At 43.5% G+C, this 16466-nt stretch overlaps 1 protein-coding gene across 1 annotated transcript; it reads right to left on the bottom strand.

Annotated features, from left to right (window-relative positions):
- Positions 1–1663: 1663 nt before the first annotated feature.
- Positions 1664–14671, bottom strand: LOC308673906 (arf-GAP with dual PH domain-containing protein 1-like; the record flags this gene model as incomplete). Its single annotated transcript, XM_081337952.1, has 8 exons — positions 1664–4109; positions 4451–4679; positions 7539–7610; positions 9608–9670; positions 10051–10134; positions 11484–11630; positions 13314–13426; positions 14581–14671. 8 exons carry the CDS (start codon positions 14669–14671, stop codon positions 4081–4083), a joined length of 828 nt encoding a protein of 275 aa, XP_081194078.1. The 3' UTR covers positions 1664–4080.
- Positions 14672–16466: the final 1795 nt, after the last annotated feature.

The raw sequence follows: 16466 nt of genomic DNA, 5'->3' as shown, positions 1-16466 counted from the left end.
CAGGACCTTTTTGAAGAAAGGAAGCTTTTGTTTTTAAGTCTCGGCATTTTAAAAAGGACCCCCATCACGAAGCTGGAAGATAATTGACAGCCAGCAAAGAGCGAGGGAAGAGTTTTAAAAATGGCATGGAAGGCAGTTTTCTGTTTTTGATCACAGGTATTGAAATCCCCCCCCCAAAGAATTCCATTCTCTACAAAGGATTTCCATTCATTTCATGCATCTGATGAAATCCTTTTCTGGTGGGGAAAAAAACCAAGAAGAATATAGCTACCGTATATATGGAAGCACCTTTATGCATGCTGGACCTCTGGAGAACATGGCTATAATGCCATCCTTTCCCCAAAGTACATCTTGCTAACGGGCAGAAGATCGTCCAAAGTTCACCCCAGGTAGATTTTGATTTTTGCCTTTGATCCATCTGGGAAAGAGGCAGCAGCGTAGCGAGATTCAATCCTGATGATCAACAGCCACGAGCGTATACCTTTCTCATTATTCGTGTTAAATCTACATTGCTCCAGTTTTTCTAACGCCCTGCACCAGGGCTGTCCAAACTTGGCAACTGTCAGACTTGTGGACTTCAACTCCCAGAATTCCCCAACCAGCATTCTGGAAGTCTGCTAGTTTGAAAGTTCCCAAGTTTGGACAGCCCTGGGCTAGAGCGAACCACGGCGATATGTCTGCTAAGATGCTGTTCAGTAGGAAACGGTCAACGTTCATCCTCTTTTCTGTTCAAATTAGATCTTCAAGTTTCTTTCAGCCTAGATTGCTTTAGCCACCTAACCAGCCTCTGGAAGGGCCCGATGGCTTTATCACTTGAGGTTCTCCTTACCACCTTGTAGATCCTCTCTTTCACTGGAGTCGCCCGTTTTGTGAGACGGGCGTCTCTCTACATTGGAAAAATAAGCACACGGGGGAAAAAGGGAAGAAAACAACCAAGGACCCCACAGTGCAACCCTGAGCTACAAATACTCTCTTTTAAGGAAGAGGTTGTGACATGCTTCCTGGGGAGTGAAGGACTTGCGAAAGACATGTGGCGAAACACTCAAAAGAGAGCATTGTCCCGTTAAGAACTTGGATCAAATCTGCTTGCTTGAGATCAGACAAAAATCTGGCCTTTTAAGACCCTAATCGTGTTTTACAGCAAGGATCTTAGCTGGCTGGGGAATTCTGGGAGTCGAAGTCCACAAGTCTTGGAAGTTGCCAAGGTTGAACCCCTCTGTTTTAGAGCTTTTCGATTCCGGCCAACTGGTTCAGTCAACTTAGAAGTGTGCCATGGCCCAAGACCTCACAACTGAAGTACACAAAATGCGCACACTGCTGTCCTCGTTTACTCCTCTTGCATTAAAGACAGAAAGGGTGCTTTATCTGCGCATAACTATTTCCCAAGTTCACCTTTTAAGGAAGATGTCCGTTGCGTCTCCGTATGAGTTCGTTTGTATTTGACCCGCCATCTTTTGAGAAGCAATTTTTCGCTGCCTCCTACGTTCTTGGAAGCAGAGAATTTTCCATTCTAAAAATAAAGCTTAGAGCTTCTAAAGATGCTCTTCCTCATTTTAACTTTTTGTTTTAATGCTTTAAATATTGCACAATGGGAAAAACCAGAGAAACACTACATTTTCTTTTTTTTAACCCTCAATTTAATCAGACACGCCTTGATCAAGCCAACAGGATAATAATTTATTGGTGTGGATGATAGTTAGTACCACAACTGTCTTTTAACCATCAAACGTAACAAATGTACACACAAGACAGAGAGACGTGGTCTTACAGAAACATTGGGACAGAGGAATTAACAGGTTTAAATCAAGACTTAAGATGCAAACAAACAAACTAGTTCTGGACTCTCCGGAAGAATTTTTTTGTACCAGACTTTAAAAAGGTTGTGAAGGTCACAGCTGAGTCCGTGAAGGAGCAAGAATTAATATAATCTTACATCCACAAGAGAGAAGACGAGAAACAAGTAGATTTCAGCCCAAGGATGAATTCCTTGCTGAGTCAGTCAGTATAAATATACAATAATATAAAGTATGGCTACAAACAGGGAATCTGGCTTCAGAGAAGGGGTGCCGGGTGGCTAAGCACGATGAAAATAGAAGGAAAATAAAATCCGATATTAAGTCGGTGAAGGTCCTCGTGCGGCAAATTCCTAAGTAGGTCCCGCTTGCCAAAAATGTAAAGGGGAAAAATTACTTGTCTGCCGAAGCTAACAACACTTTGAATCAAACTATGGTTTGCTTTCTAACTCATGTCTGCTTGTGCTGGGGTTAGTTGTTGAGCTGTTTTACTGAACACTTTTATGGATGCCTTGTTGGAGGTTGAGCAGACCTGGGTATTTTATGGCCCCCTGGCCTTTTGGCTGTCGCTGTTCCAGCCCACGTGAGGTCAGTCCAAAATTAGGAATTACATGTAAATGAGTGTACACCGTGCACGCAACACAGCCGCTTTGCTTTTATTTGGAAGGCGACTGCTTTTTTTAAAAAAAAATTATCTACACAACTTTGCAGCCCAATTGGTTTGACCCTCCAGAACAGTCCCAGTTTTTCATGTGACCCTCTTGGGAAAATTAATTGCCCACCCCTGGGTTGTTGTTTTTAGCATGGTGTCTTCTTGGAAAAGTCACTTCTGGCATCCAAAGAAGTTTTCGCCAGTGAAAACGCTTCATTCAGCTCATCCATCCAACTTCACAGTGAATTGGGTTTGGGTTGTGCTAGGCTTAGCGCACGATGCGAACTGAAAGATGGCTAAGTCATTAAACCAAGATGAAGCAAGCCACAGCTTAGTGCTTCATGTGCATTTAATCGTTGCTTTGCAGAAGTCCACTCGTGGGCTACCTCAAGGGACAATTGCAAAAACTTCTCCTGGTTCATCATCCAGGACAGCTTTGTCATGGCGATTGGGTGACACTGTCACAAATTCTTCTGAGTGAGGATAATGCTCATGATGTTCAACCACAGCCATCATCTTGACTTTTGGGACAGTAACATGGATGCTCCGGCATAGAGTTGGATAAATCAAGTTTTTCAGCTTCTTACTGTGTCACACAGTATTTTTCCCTTCCCTTTTTAGCTGTCCCTCCCAGCCCAAATGTCAATAAGGGTCCGTTCTTCAAGCATCACAAAGTGACATGAAGCAAAACCATCTGAAGAAATGGCTAAACTCAGCCTCTCCGCATCGGACGTCTTCAAGAAATACTGGGGGTCATCGTTCCCTGATTTTGTAGTTAGCAACACTCTTGGAGAACACGTCAAATAATTAATCAGTGGAACGGCTTGCCTTCAAAAGTTGTGAGTACTGCAATACCAGAAGCTTCAAGAAGAGATTGGACAGCCGTTTATCTGAAATAGTATAAGGTCTCCTTCTTGACCAAGGAGTGGACTAGAAGACCCCCAAGGTCCCTCCCAACTCTGTTATTCTTTTAAGGCTGGGCCAGCAGAACAGATGTATTAGATGATGCCACAAGAAATCCGACAGCAAGACGATGGTGGTCCATTGTCCCAATTTCATCATGTACAACCTCTTTCTGGCTTCTCTCTTTCCCTTCCTCCTCCTGCCTGCCTGTCTACTCCCAGACCAGAGTTTGAGCATCGTGAATGATACCTTCCGTAAATGTTTTCTAGGTTCTGCTACCATCTCTGAACCTGCTTTCTTGGCCACTGAAGAAGACACAGACCCGCTAGGAACGTGTTTTATACGTCACCATAATAGCTCAGCCGAGACCCAAACAGAAGAAAGGAAAAGAAGGACGCTGCGTCAGGATTCTTCCAAAACGTCAGGCATAATTCTCTTAACTAGTGTAACCAGGTTATCCACCCGCAGGTTTTCGAAGAATGACATTCTCGGGAAAGTGCAGGGCTGCAGCTGCCTGTAGCTTTCCATTTCCTTTGGATGGACAGCACCATGATCCGCGGCTCAAGCATTTTAATTGCACCTCCCATCCCGTGGTCTAAAATGATTCACTAATTATATCAGTATTATTGTTATTGTTATTTTGGTCATTGCTAGCCTTGCAAAAAAAAAAAAGAAAACAGAACAAAACCGGTGTCCTTTTGTGTTGTAAACCAATCTTGCTTCAGACCGTCACTAGGGTTTATGCTTGAAATGGGCTTCCACTGGCAAGGAAAGAAAAAAAGAAAGAGAAATTAGATCATCAAAGACGTTGCGGCCTCTTTACCCAATACAGATAGTCCTCGACTTACAACAGTTCGTTTAGGGACCACCCAAAGTGACAACAGCACTGAACAAAAGTGACTTAGGACCGTTTCTCACCCAACGTAATCAAAATTCAATGTGTCTACCAAATTACAATACTGATTAAGACCTCGTCAACCTGTTATCTTGGATAAAGCCTTCTTCCTTTGCCGCTGTGTCCACCAATTCCAGTTTTGATTCAGTCTTTGTCAACATTGTACGAGCGATGGCTGATGACAGGGACCAAACACTGGAGCCTCACCTGCATATTCCTGCGGCAGCATCGGCCTATTCATCAGTTTCTGAAAAGCGGAGATCCACTCCAGCTGATCGCTTTTGGTCTCGCAGGCAAAGAGAAACTTCCGGTCAGGGGTGATGATGGTGATGCCGTACTGCCAGTGGTTCCCCTGGGTGGACTGTGGGAGCCCTTCCAGGACCTTGTAGCTGTTCTCTTTGCTCCCAATAAAAACCTCTCCCCGGGCAAAAGCATCCTGAATGGAGGACAAAGCAGAAGGCTCTGTGTTTTCAAAGGATTGGATGGATTAAACTTGTGTTTTTCCTTCTGTGTCGCTCTGGAAATTAGCAACAGAGACAAGATCTGAAGCCCAAACCAACAATTCTTCCCTGGAGCAGTTTTTCTCAACTGGTGCTCCATGAAAAGTCACAATAAATCTATATGTCTGTCGGTCTCTCTCTCTCTCTCTCTCTCTCTCTCTCTCTCTCTCTCTATCTTGTCTGTCTGTCTATGTCTCTATATATCTGTATCTCTCTCTCTCTCTCTCTCTCTCTCTCTCTCTCTCTCTCTTTTGTTGTTGTTAGCTGCGAAGTCGTGTCCGACCCATCGCGACCCTATGGACAACATTCCTCCAGGCCTTCCTGTCCTCTACCATCTTCTGGAGTCCATTTAAGCTCACGCCTACTGCTTCAGTGACTCCATCCAGCCACCTCATTCTCTGTCGTCCCCTTCTTCTATTGCCCTCGATCTTTCCCAGCATTAGGCTCTTCTCCAGTGAGTCCTTCCTTCTCATTAGGTGGCCAAAGTACTTGAGTTTTAGCTTCAGGATCTGGCCTTCTAAAGAGCAGTCAGGATTGATCTCCTCTAGGACTGACCGGTTTGATCGCCTTGCGGTCCAAGGGACTCGCAGGAGTCTCTCTCTCTCTCTCTCTCTCTCTCTCTCTCTCTCTCTCTCTCTCTCTCTATATATATATATATATATATATATATATATATATATATATATATATATATATATATATGTGTGTGTGTGTGTGTGTGTGTGTGTGTGTGTGTCTGTCTGTCTGTCTGTCTGTCTGTCTGTCTGTCTGTCTGTCTGTCTGTCTATCTCTATATCTGTCTCTATCATGTCACTATCTCTGTCTCCCTTTGTCCATCTGTCTGTCTGTCTATCTTATCTATCTGTCTCTCTCTTTCTCTCTCTCTCTCTCTCTATATATATATATATATATATATATGTATGTATGTATGTATGTATGTATCTACCTATATATCAATGTCTCTGACTGTCTATATCTATCTATCTATATCTATCTATCTATCTATCTATCTATCTATCTATCTATCTATCTATCTATCTATCTATCATCTATCTATAACTAATGGATGCCCATCTTTTCACAGGGTAACTCTGAGTTGGGGTGGGAGCACAAAGGGAGGCTCAGCTAATCTCAATGTATACATGGTTGTACTTTGACAATAAAGGTTCATTCATAAAGGTTCATTCATTCATTCACCTCCCAATATTAAAATGATACAACAACGTAAGTATAAAAATATATAGGGAAATATACATGTGCAAACAAGCAAACTACAATAGCTAAACAGTGGGGATGGTGGATCGTGCAATGCTAGCTGTAGACGGCAAGATTTCTATGCAAGGGCTGCCTGTAACCTGAGTGTTATTTCAGGGTTTCTGCCAGAGTTTTAAAAAAAATATGAAAAAGGCTGACCTAAAGAAAGAAGCTCTCGCATTCTCTCTCTCTCTTTCTCTGTCTCTCTTCAAACTAGAACGGAGAGAGCAGAAGAATTGTTTTAGAAGAAAAAGAGGGAGAGAAAAAAATAAACATCTAGAGAAGTTTGAAGCCAACAGGGTGAAACTGACCGCAAACAGAGAGTCCTGCATCCAGACAGAGGTGGGGGGGGGGGAAGACCCAAATGCAAGATGGGGCAGATCTGTTTTGGCAAGAGGACCAGTGAAAAGGATCTGAGCCTTCTGGTGCGTCAGACGTTGGAACAAGAGCCAAGAATGTCAGGCAGCTGTTAAAAAGGCAGATGCTATCATGGAAGGAATTACAAAACGAATTGCCCCTCTCTTCTCTGCCTTGCTCAGAGCCTGCTAGGAATATGATGCCTGGCCCTAGGAACTGCAGTCTGAGCAGGGGGTTGAGAAAGTGGAGAAGACCACCAAGATGGTGGGGTGAATGGAAACCAAGCCCAATGAGGAAAGACTCAAAACAAGTTGGGAGGGCTCACTTCTCGGAGACATCACTGAAGGCTGCTGGTGTCTTTGAAGAATTGTCACGTAGAGTAGACTGCGGACCTGTTCTCTAACAGAGCAAGACCGGGGCCCTGGAAGTTGGGATTTCTAGGGAGTAGACTCAAGTGAAATAAAAGGTAAAGGTAAAGGTTCCCCCACACACGTGTGCTAGTCATTTCTGACTCTAGGGGGCCGGTGCTCATCTCCGTTTCAAAGCCGAACAGCCAGCGCTTGTCCGAGGACGTCTCTGTGGTCATGTGGCCAGCATGACTGGACGCCAAAGGCGCACGGAACGCTGTTACCTTCCCACCGTAGTGGTCCCTGTTTTTCTACTTGCATTTTTAGGTGCTTTCGAACTGCTAGGTTGGCAGAAGCTGGGACGAGTAACAGGCGCTCACTCTGCTACGCGGCACTCGGGATTCGACCCGCCAAACTGCCGACCTTCTGATCGACAAGCTCAGCGTCCTAACCCACTGAGCCACCGCGAAATAGAAATAGAAAGAGGAGGAGGGATTTCCTAACATCAAGAGGTCTCCTGGCTATTGTGGGCCTTCTACTAGAGATCATCCAGTAGAGTCTGGAAAGCCAAATGATTTCAGTGGATCTTGCAAAGGGTTAGATGAGTTGTGTATCTGTCTCTGTAAGGGTGGGGGAGGAGGGGGAGGAGGAAGAGGAAGGGAGAGGGAGAGGAGGAAGGAGGGGGAGTACAAGGACAAGAAAGAAGGAAGAAGAGGAAGGAGGAGGGGAAGGACGAGAAAGGAGGAGGAGGAGAAAGAGGAAGGAGGAGGGGAGGAGGGGAAGGAGGAGGAGGAGGAAGGTGGAGGAAAAGATATTATTTATATTATTATTACTTACCAAAGGATCCTTAAAATACATTAATCTTCTGTCGTCCATGGTAAACCAGCGTTTTTTGAACCCTTCTGTTTGCTAAAAGGGAACAAATGGAATAGAAAACTTTTATCAACAAACCAACGATGAGTTTATATAAAATACAAGGGAGATATTTTTATTTTTATTTTGCTTCTTAATTTATGCTTTTAATTTTTTAACATTCATTTTTAACGTTAAAGATTGTCTTGTGAATTGCACATGTGGGAACTAACTAAATTATTTTTTTAAAAAAAGAAAAAAGAAAAAAAAATCAGCACTTATATTGCTTATTTGAAAATTCTTCGGGCCGTGTAAAGAGGAGGCGAAGGGTTAAGCTCACGACTTGTGGAGCCATAGTTTGCCAAAATAAGAGTTTATTAAAGAAGTCAAAATTGGCTGGGTTCCCAGGTTATAAAAAGCCTACAACTATGGCTTATTTGTGTCCGTGTAGTCAGGCAATACGCAGAGCTACAACGATACAGATTACAGGTTCAAATTCCAGCTACGATAACCAGGCAGTAATAATTATTCTTCCAGTTTATCTACTTAAAAAAAAAAGCAGAATGCAATGCTGGCCACAGACTCCAGATTCCTAAACACAGCCACATGTATATCTTTTTTAAAAAAAAAATTTACAAGTTTCTAGTAGTCCCTATGGCAAAGTTCTGGAAGTGTGTGGGTCACGCTTGCATCAATCCTGACAGCTGGGAAAATGGTTTTCATGTGTTTTCCTATTTTGAAAGAAGCAGAAATGTTGAATATTGAAATATAAGCCTAAACACCTGCCTTCCTTTGGAGTCTCTGCCACACTCTGATATTTTAATTTCCCTTGGGACACCAAGAAAGGGCGGAGGGGACGAACCGTCTTGCAAGACCAACACATAATTTAGATTGTGCTGATTGGATTAAATTATTAGCCGCGACAATGCCAATCCATAGAAACCTCTTTTTTTTCTTTTAAAAGACAGCCCCAGTTAAAACCTGATGCAAACCTTAGGCTTATTTAAATTTGTATTTAATGAATTGGTTAAACACACAGACAGAGGGCTTGATTAACACTCTCCTTGGCTCACAGTAACAAGAAAGTAATTAATTCCTTGGTTCACTTTAATTAGGAGAGAGAAAAACTGCAATGCATAGAAAAGGGACTAAATATAATAAACTATAAAGTTTGCTTTCTCTTCCAGAAGCTGATCGAAGAGCACCGAACACAGATGAAATATTCATCTGGAACTGGAGGAATCCAGGTTTAAAATCCCAATTTTTCTGCTTAATCAACCCTGCCAAAGTGGTTGTAAGGATCAAAAGAAGGGAGGAAAACCATAAAAAAATGATCCATAGTTTTTGGGAAGAAGACAATAGCTTATAATAAAAAATGCAGGCACACCAGCCCTCCCCCAGGCCTGTTATATCTCCATTCTGAATTTGGAAAGCACAATATTTATACTTGCAATCTTGGTCAAGAGTGGCGAGCGTGAGACGGTCTCCTCTCCCATCCAAAGACGTTTTTAGCCAGCCCAATTCCCAAATAGGTAGCATTTTTCACTCTGCTATTATGGGATGGTCTATTAGAAGACATTCAGCTGTCTGTTGCATCGAAATCACTTGGTCATTTAAGTCGACAGCCTCCATTTCAAGAGAAAGATCCACAAACATCCTATTTTTGGGGGGTTCACGATATATCTGAAATATGAGCTCTCTAGTGCGAGCTAAAGTCGCTAATTAAATTCCCTTTGAACATGATCAGATACCTTTTTTAAGACTTTCAGTAGATTTTCAGGGTCTCCTAGCCAAAGCGTACAAGCACAATGGAGACATTTCAACCATCTCTTTATAGCTCGCCACTCAACATGCTTGCGGAGCAGAACTGGCCGAAACATTCAGACGAAGGCCATTTAAAAAAAAACCCTCTCAAATGTAATCCAGACCATCACGATTCATGCACAGCATACTAAAGAAGATCAGGATTTATACGTCGCTTTTGTTTTCCTGGCCAACAGCGGGAATCCTAAATTGTAAAATTGCATTTGACCGAAAGGTTAGATTTGGCTTACTTTTGGCCCAGTTTTCTCCATGTAACCTTCCTTCAGATAATTCCTCGAAAGCTTTGGCACCAGCTAGAACATTCAAATGATAGAAGAGAAAGGAGATCAGAACATAGAAACACTAGCATCCATGCAGAAATGAAGCAGCAGTGAGAAGAGAATCACATAAGCCCCACCCCACCCCACCCCAAATCCATCAATTTTTGCAGCAAGAGGATAAAAGAAGGAAAACTTGATTGTTGAGTGCCTATTTCGGTCAGTATTTCTCAGTCTTAGGAACTTTGAAATGTGTGGTTACTTCAACTCCCAGAATTCTCAGCAGCATTGGCCTGGCCTTTCTTGGGAATTCTGGGATTTGGAAGCCCACCTAACTGGAAGTTGCCAAGTTCGAGAAACACTGGTATCAACAATTCCAGAGAAGAGCAAGAAGAAAGGATGAATGCTGAGCTCACATCAGTGTCGCTGGCTCCAGGGAACGCCACTTGCAAGTAATGGAATCGGGCTGCGCGGATGGCGTTGAACCAGTCCACCATTTCCTAAAGAGCAAGAAAGATAGTTGTGTAAATAAATGTGTAAAAATGCACACTTCAGAGGCATTTCTCTCTGGAGCTGTTTGGGATGGGCTTTTAAATGCAGATTACTAGATGCAGATTACTAAATGCAGATTATAAGGTAAAGGTAAAGGTTCCCCCGCACATGCGTGCTAGTCGTTTCCGACTCTAGGGGCCGGTGCTCATCTCCATTTCAAAGCCGAAGAGCCAGCGCTTGTCCGAGGACGTCTCCGTGGTGATGTGGCCAGCAGGACCAGACGCCAAAGGCGCATGGAACGCTGTTACCTTCCCACCGTAGTGGTCCCTATTTTTCTACTTGCATTTTTACGTGCTTTCGAACTGCTAGGTTGGCAGAAGCTGGGACGAGTAACAGGCGCTCACTCTGCTACGCGGCACTCGGGATTCGACCCACCAAACTGCCGACCTTCTGATCGACAAGCTCAGCGTCCTAACCCACTGAGCCACCACATCCCATAAATGCAGATTACTAGATCTAATTTCCCCATGCTGCATCAGAGCCTCTACTTTCAATATGATTCCGTACAGGTTCGTTTCATTCATTCAGTGGCCATTTGTCTGCATTCCCTTTGTTAAACGGGGTTTATTTTTTATTTACCTAAAACATGTCTGTAGCTGCTCATCTTCTCACCAAGTTTGGGCAGCTCAATTTACAAATCGCAGCCACTGGTCACCAAAGAATTGTTGCTGGTTTTAGATCTAGATTTTTCTAATCTCTAATTTTCATCCACTCTCTAACTGCAGGGTTTCTGCCAGCCATCTCATGCTGTGTTGTTTTTTTTAAAAAAAAGATATGGTAGAAATAATAGTGTGTTTCAAATTAATTTCAAGAGTTTCAGGAAGGGGAAGCATCTTACCCTGTGATAAGATAGGTAGCCAATAAATTGGATAGATGGATGGATGGATGGATGGATGGATGGATGATAGATAGATATATAGATAGATAGATAGATAGATAGATAGATAGATAGATAGATAGATAATAAACAAATAGATGATTGACAGAGAGAGATACTGGAAGATACATGATAGATAGATGATATAAATAGACAGACAGACAGACAAATGATATATAGAGATATAAATACAGACAGAGAGATGATAGATGATATAGACAGATAGATCAGAAGGCAAAGTGAAGGACAACACTGGGTGGACAATTGTCTTCTTGGCCATTATCTGGAGTCACCCCTGGTGTCACCACAAGTCGGAAGGGATGCACAAAGACACGCATGCACACACACCCCTGCTGCTCTTTTCGGCAGCACGCAAACCAACTCTGGAAGCTGCTTCCTTCCTTACTTCAGGGCCCCCACCTTGCCATCTTCATGGTAGACAAAGATGTTCCTTGTGCTGTTGTCTTTCAGGTAGGTGATCTGCAGCCCGTGAGGGTTTCCGATTTTCTCGGGCTGGAAAGTGGCGTTGAGATGCTCAATTTTCATAATCGCTTTGGGTTCTTTGGCCTGACGAGGAAAACCACAAACAACACATAACCCGCAACTGCAAGGTTTGAGGGCTTTACTATATCTGTGACATAACCTGGCACACAGGTACCCACCCCAGACGAAATTGGGCAAACTAATTTTGTGATCCATCAGGAATTAACATAAGGTCGGGATTTAAAACTGAAGCCTCCAACCTTGGCAGCTTTAAGACCTGTGGACTTCAACTCCCAGAATCCCACCACACATTCAGTAAAACCCAGAAGAAATATGGGAGATCGGTGGACAGATCTCCCAGACAGATTAAGCTGCTTCTGTTTTTAATTGCAATTGACCTCAGCAATGTCTTTTAAACTTTCCAAGAAAAGGATCGTTTAAAAAGAAATTTCAGTTGGAGCATTATGAATTCTCTCTTCCTCAGACATAATGCTTTTTTGATTCCAAACATGCATAAACACCTGTTTGCTCTTGAGTTGTGGCTCCAGATCTCCAGATGGTCCAGAAGCAACCATGAAGTCACAATCCTAGTTTCTTTGCCAACCAAGGGAAGGAGTTGAGTCGTATCTATTAAGAGATGACCCAGCAGTTGTCCTTTTTTTAAATGTTAGGAGCTATCAGGACCTTGGACAGCACCAGCCATGATGCTAGCTGGGGAATTCTGGGAGTTGAAGTCCACATATCTAGTTACCGAGTTTGAGAAACACTGAAGCAGACCTTTCCTTATAGATGGCCTTCTGGCGGAGATGTTCCAGTGTGGTGTTTTTTGAACTCTAAAATGGGTAGACCTCAACTCCCAGAATTCCTCAGCCAGCATGCTAGGAACTGAAGTCTACACATCTTAAAGCTGCCAAATTTGATAAACTCTGCTTTGGTGGATCCTTTGAACAACTTCTCTTTCACTCAGGGTCCAGCAAAGTTCTTTCATTCAAAGGAGGACCTGGCCATTCCTTCATCTGTATTAGACATTGACCATAGGTCACCTTTTGGCTCAATTCACTTGGCGTGCTAATCATAAAGCCGATTTAATACGGTACAGCAAAAGACAGTGTTTGCATGTATACGATGGGCTGAGTCCCACAAAATCCACCAAGTTTTAGAAGATGAATGATGACCTGGTTCACACCACGTAGTACCATAACAATTGAGTTCCCGCCACAAACAAGGCTTACCATTAACCCAACCTCCTTCAGCCTAACCCAACATGGTGGGAACGCCAGTCTCCCAGAAATACAATCCTGACAGAAAACTAATATTCTCCTCCTGTCTGAAACGGCTGTCCTCTCCCACGGAGTGTGCAACTTGGGAAGGAAGCATGGAGTGCCAAAATTGATCTGGGATATAGTAACCCAATTTTAGGGAGTGGGGGTGGTTCGAGCGATTGACGCTCTGTGTGGTTGGTTTTCTTCTGGACTAAATTTAGCCTCCTTGGAGTTAGCTGGTAGGATCTGTTGATCTTTTTGTGGGCGTTCCCTCAAGAGACAAACCCCTGATCCACTAACTAACTCACTCCGAAGTTAGTCCAGGGCCTTGTAAGAACTTAGAAGCAGAGCCTTATTCTCATGTCCTCCCAGAATATAGTGTGTACCATGTAATTAATGAAAATCTACAACTGAGAGACTGGGCAGATTCTCCTAAATTTTCCTTGCAAGGCCCATTTTTCCAAAGAGGGCCAACTCCACCCTCAACCACTTCCATCCCTCTTACGTCATTTCTGTTGTAATACTTCAAGGCTCCTTCTCGTTCTGAAAGGACAAACTTTCTGCTTAGAAACTGCCCGTTGTCGCGTCCTCTTTTCCACAGATATCCTTCCCGATAGCCTAGGGAGAAACGGCCAGAAAAAGCAAGGATTCCTACTGAAAGCAAACGGCTATTTTGTGAAAAAGATGAAGCCTAGATTGTTCCTTGGCGACGGATTATCCAGGATCTCCTTGTGGAGATGAAAGGTCCCAACTTGTCTTTTAGTACGGCAAGACTCTTTCTGTTGGCAAGGATAAAAGAAACCGCTCAGAAAGAACTGGAAGTGTCGTTCCTGGGTATCTGTTCATCTAACACAGAAATAGCTGAACGAGACCTCGGGACCTCTCTTTAAAATTGAGCAATTTTGATACTCCTGCAAAATCCACTTGGAATGGGACATGTTCATCTCCTTGCAAAGAAACTTATACTGTATGGCCTTCTTTGACATTCCATAATACAATAATAATAGTAACACCATCAAACATCCACATCTGCCTATCCCAGGTCCTTGGTAAAGACTTGATAAGTAGACAAAAATGCCAAATCCAAATGGCTGACTGTGCGATGATGATGATGATAATGATTATTATTATTATTATTATTATTATTATTATTATTATTATTATTATTATTATTATTATTATTATTATTATTATTATTATTTATTATTATTATTAATAATAATAATAATAACAATAATAATAAATTAATAAAATTTTGGAAGGGACCTTGGAGGTCATCTAGTTTGGGGTTAGGCTGGCTTTCAGTAATTAACTTTACAGCATCCCTTCAGTGGCTCCAGAATTTGAGGGTGCAGGGACACACAGCTTCAAATCTCTGCTTTTAATCTTTTGAGCATTTGAGGGATTCTGATAGGCAAAGAGTTTCCTTAAGCCCTAGAGACACATAAAAGCGCCTTCTAACAGAGTAACAGAATTGGAAGGGACCTTGGAGGTCATCTAGTCCAGTCCCCTGCTCTAGCAGGAAACCCTATACCATTTCAGACAAATGGCTGTCCAGTCTCTTCTTAAAAACTTCCAGAGTTGGAGCATCCACATCTTCTGGAGGCAGGTTGTCCCACTGGTTAATTGTTCTAACTGTCAGGAAGTTTCTCCTTAATTCCAGGTTGCTTCTCTCTTTGGTTAGTTTCCAAAGAGAGAAGCAACCTAGGACTAAGGAGAAATTTTCCTTTTACTTGGGAAAAGATCCCACCTTGTCAAAAAAATAATAATACCTGAAGTGGCCACAATTCCTGGAAACCTCAACTTTTTCTGGTCCTTGATTTGACCTGAGAAATAAACCCAGCCTGGGAGATCGATGTTCATGTTTTAAGATGCCCTCAAGCTTGTCCCTTGTTTCTGCTCGGTTCCAATTCAACCTGCCCTTGAGTCTAATATTGGTGAGAAATATTTCTGAGTCTTTTCTTTTCTTTTTTTAATCACAGACACCATTTCTTCACAGCTTCCTTCCTATCTCCAGTGGACACTCCCTAATATGTGTTTAGTGTCCTTCAGAACAGCAGCCCCCAACCTTTGGGGCACCAGGGACCGGTTCCGTGGAGAGAGGTGTGGTGGTTTCACGTGCCGCCTACATCCCGCGGATGGGGCTTCCCTTGTCTGTCTGGACCGGTTTCTGGCATGACATGGACCAGTGCCGGGCCCCAGATGAGGGGTTGGGGACCCTTTCTTTAAAAGGAATGGCAGATGGATCTGCTTCTGGAGTCCTCGGTGCAAGCGAGAAGGAAAACGAGAGTTTGTACGTTCCGTCTTGAGACACGGCGGAGTGAGAAATGTCAAAGTTCTCACGAGGACACCGTGAAAGCTGCTGTGTGCTGCTCCCCCCAAAAAACGCCTCCTTACCCAGCTTTGCAACCGCCACGTTCCCAGCTGTACCGCTTCCACCACACCCCCACTGTTTTAGTAACAACAATGCTATTGTTGAGCTCTGCGTAGAATGGAGGATTGATGGGGCAGGCATGAAAGAGACTTATTTTATGCCTTTTCCTTGGAGTCAAAATGAAAAGAGGCCCTTGTGTAGTTTTTGTGTGTCCCGTAATGAGCACTAAACATCTTCTTTTAAGCGTCCACACCTCAGCCCGGATCTAATTTAAGCGGTTCCATCAGTACCGCGATGTCCATGCCAGCCTCTGGGGAGAAGCCACAACTCACTGCTGGAATATACCCTCCACCTTCAGAAAGCATTAATTTGAAGTCGCCGGTGTCTCCGAATCCTGGAAACTCAATTTCTTCCCTTCAAATGCTAGGGATCTTCTCGCTTTTCAGATATTCTGGGACTCCAGTTCCCATTGTCCCCACCCCACCTGACACAACCCATGATTTATGCTAACAGGAGATATATAATCTCTAGAAGAGATGATTACCAATTTCTCACCCTTGAGTTAGAAGAATTCAGGAAAGTCCTCCTGGCCAAAATCTCCGGGAGGACCACCTACGCAAACCTGGCTTCTTCAAAAGCCATAAACCCTGGTCTGTTGATCATGACTTGTTTTGGGTGCACCAAGTCATCCTCAAAGGCAGGGACAGGAAGGAGAAAACAAACAGCCCACAGATGGTTCAGTGATTATGAAGCCATAGCGTTTAGCTTGGTGTGTCACGCCGTTTACGTCTCCCCTCATTCATCATATTATGACTTCTGCTGCTTTGGCTGTTCTCTAGCTAACATTTTCCCCTCCGTCTCTCTCTCTCTCTCTCTCTCTCTCTCTCTCTCTCTCTCTCTCTCTCTCTCTCTCTCTCTCTCTCTCTCTCTCTCCCCCTCCCTCCCTCCCTCCCTCCCTCCTGCAAGATTTTCTTGCTTTTCCTTGTAAGGAAGGGGTGCCAGCGTTTCTCCGTTTCTGCACACGGTGCCAAGGGTTTGGGAAGCAAAGAGCTTCCCTGCTGGAGCTGCAAATCAAAAGCAGGCTGGCTGCGCTAATAGGAATTCCAACACTGGAAGTGTTTAAGAAGAGACTGGACAACCACTTGTCTGAAATGGTATAGGGTTTCTTGCCCTGAGCTGGGGTTTGGACTAGATGACCTCCAAGGCCCCTTCCAACTCTGTTATTCTGTTAAGGTCTGCCCCCAAAGCACAATTTCAGCCCATTGAAATTCTGGTTGATATGCA

The sequence above is a fragment of the Vipera berus genome, assembly GCF_964194415.1.
Source record: "Vipera berus genome assembly, chromosome: 13".
NCBI lineage: Eukaryota > Metazoa > Chordata > Lepidosauria > Squamata > Viperidae > Vipera > Vipera berus.
The sequence above is the reverse complement of the archived record's forward strand: the minus strand, read 5'-3'. Positions and strand labels throughout refer to the sequence as shown.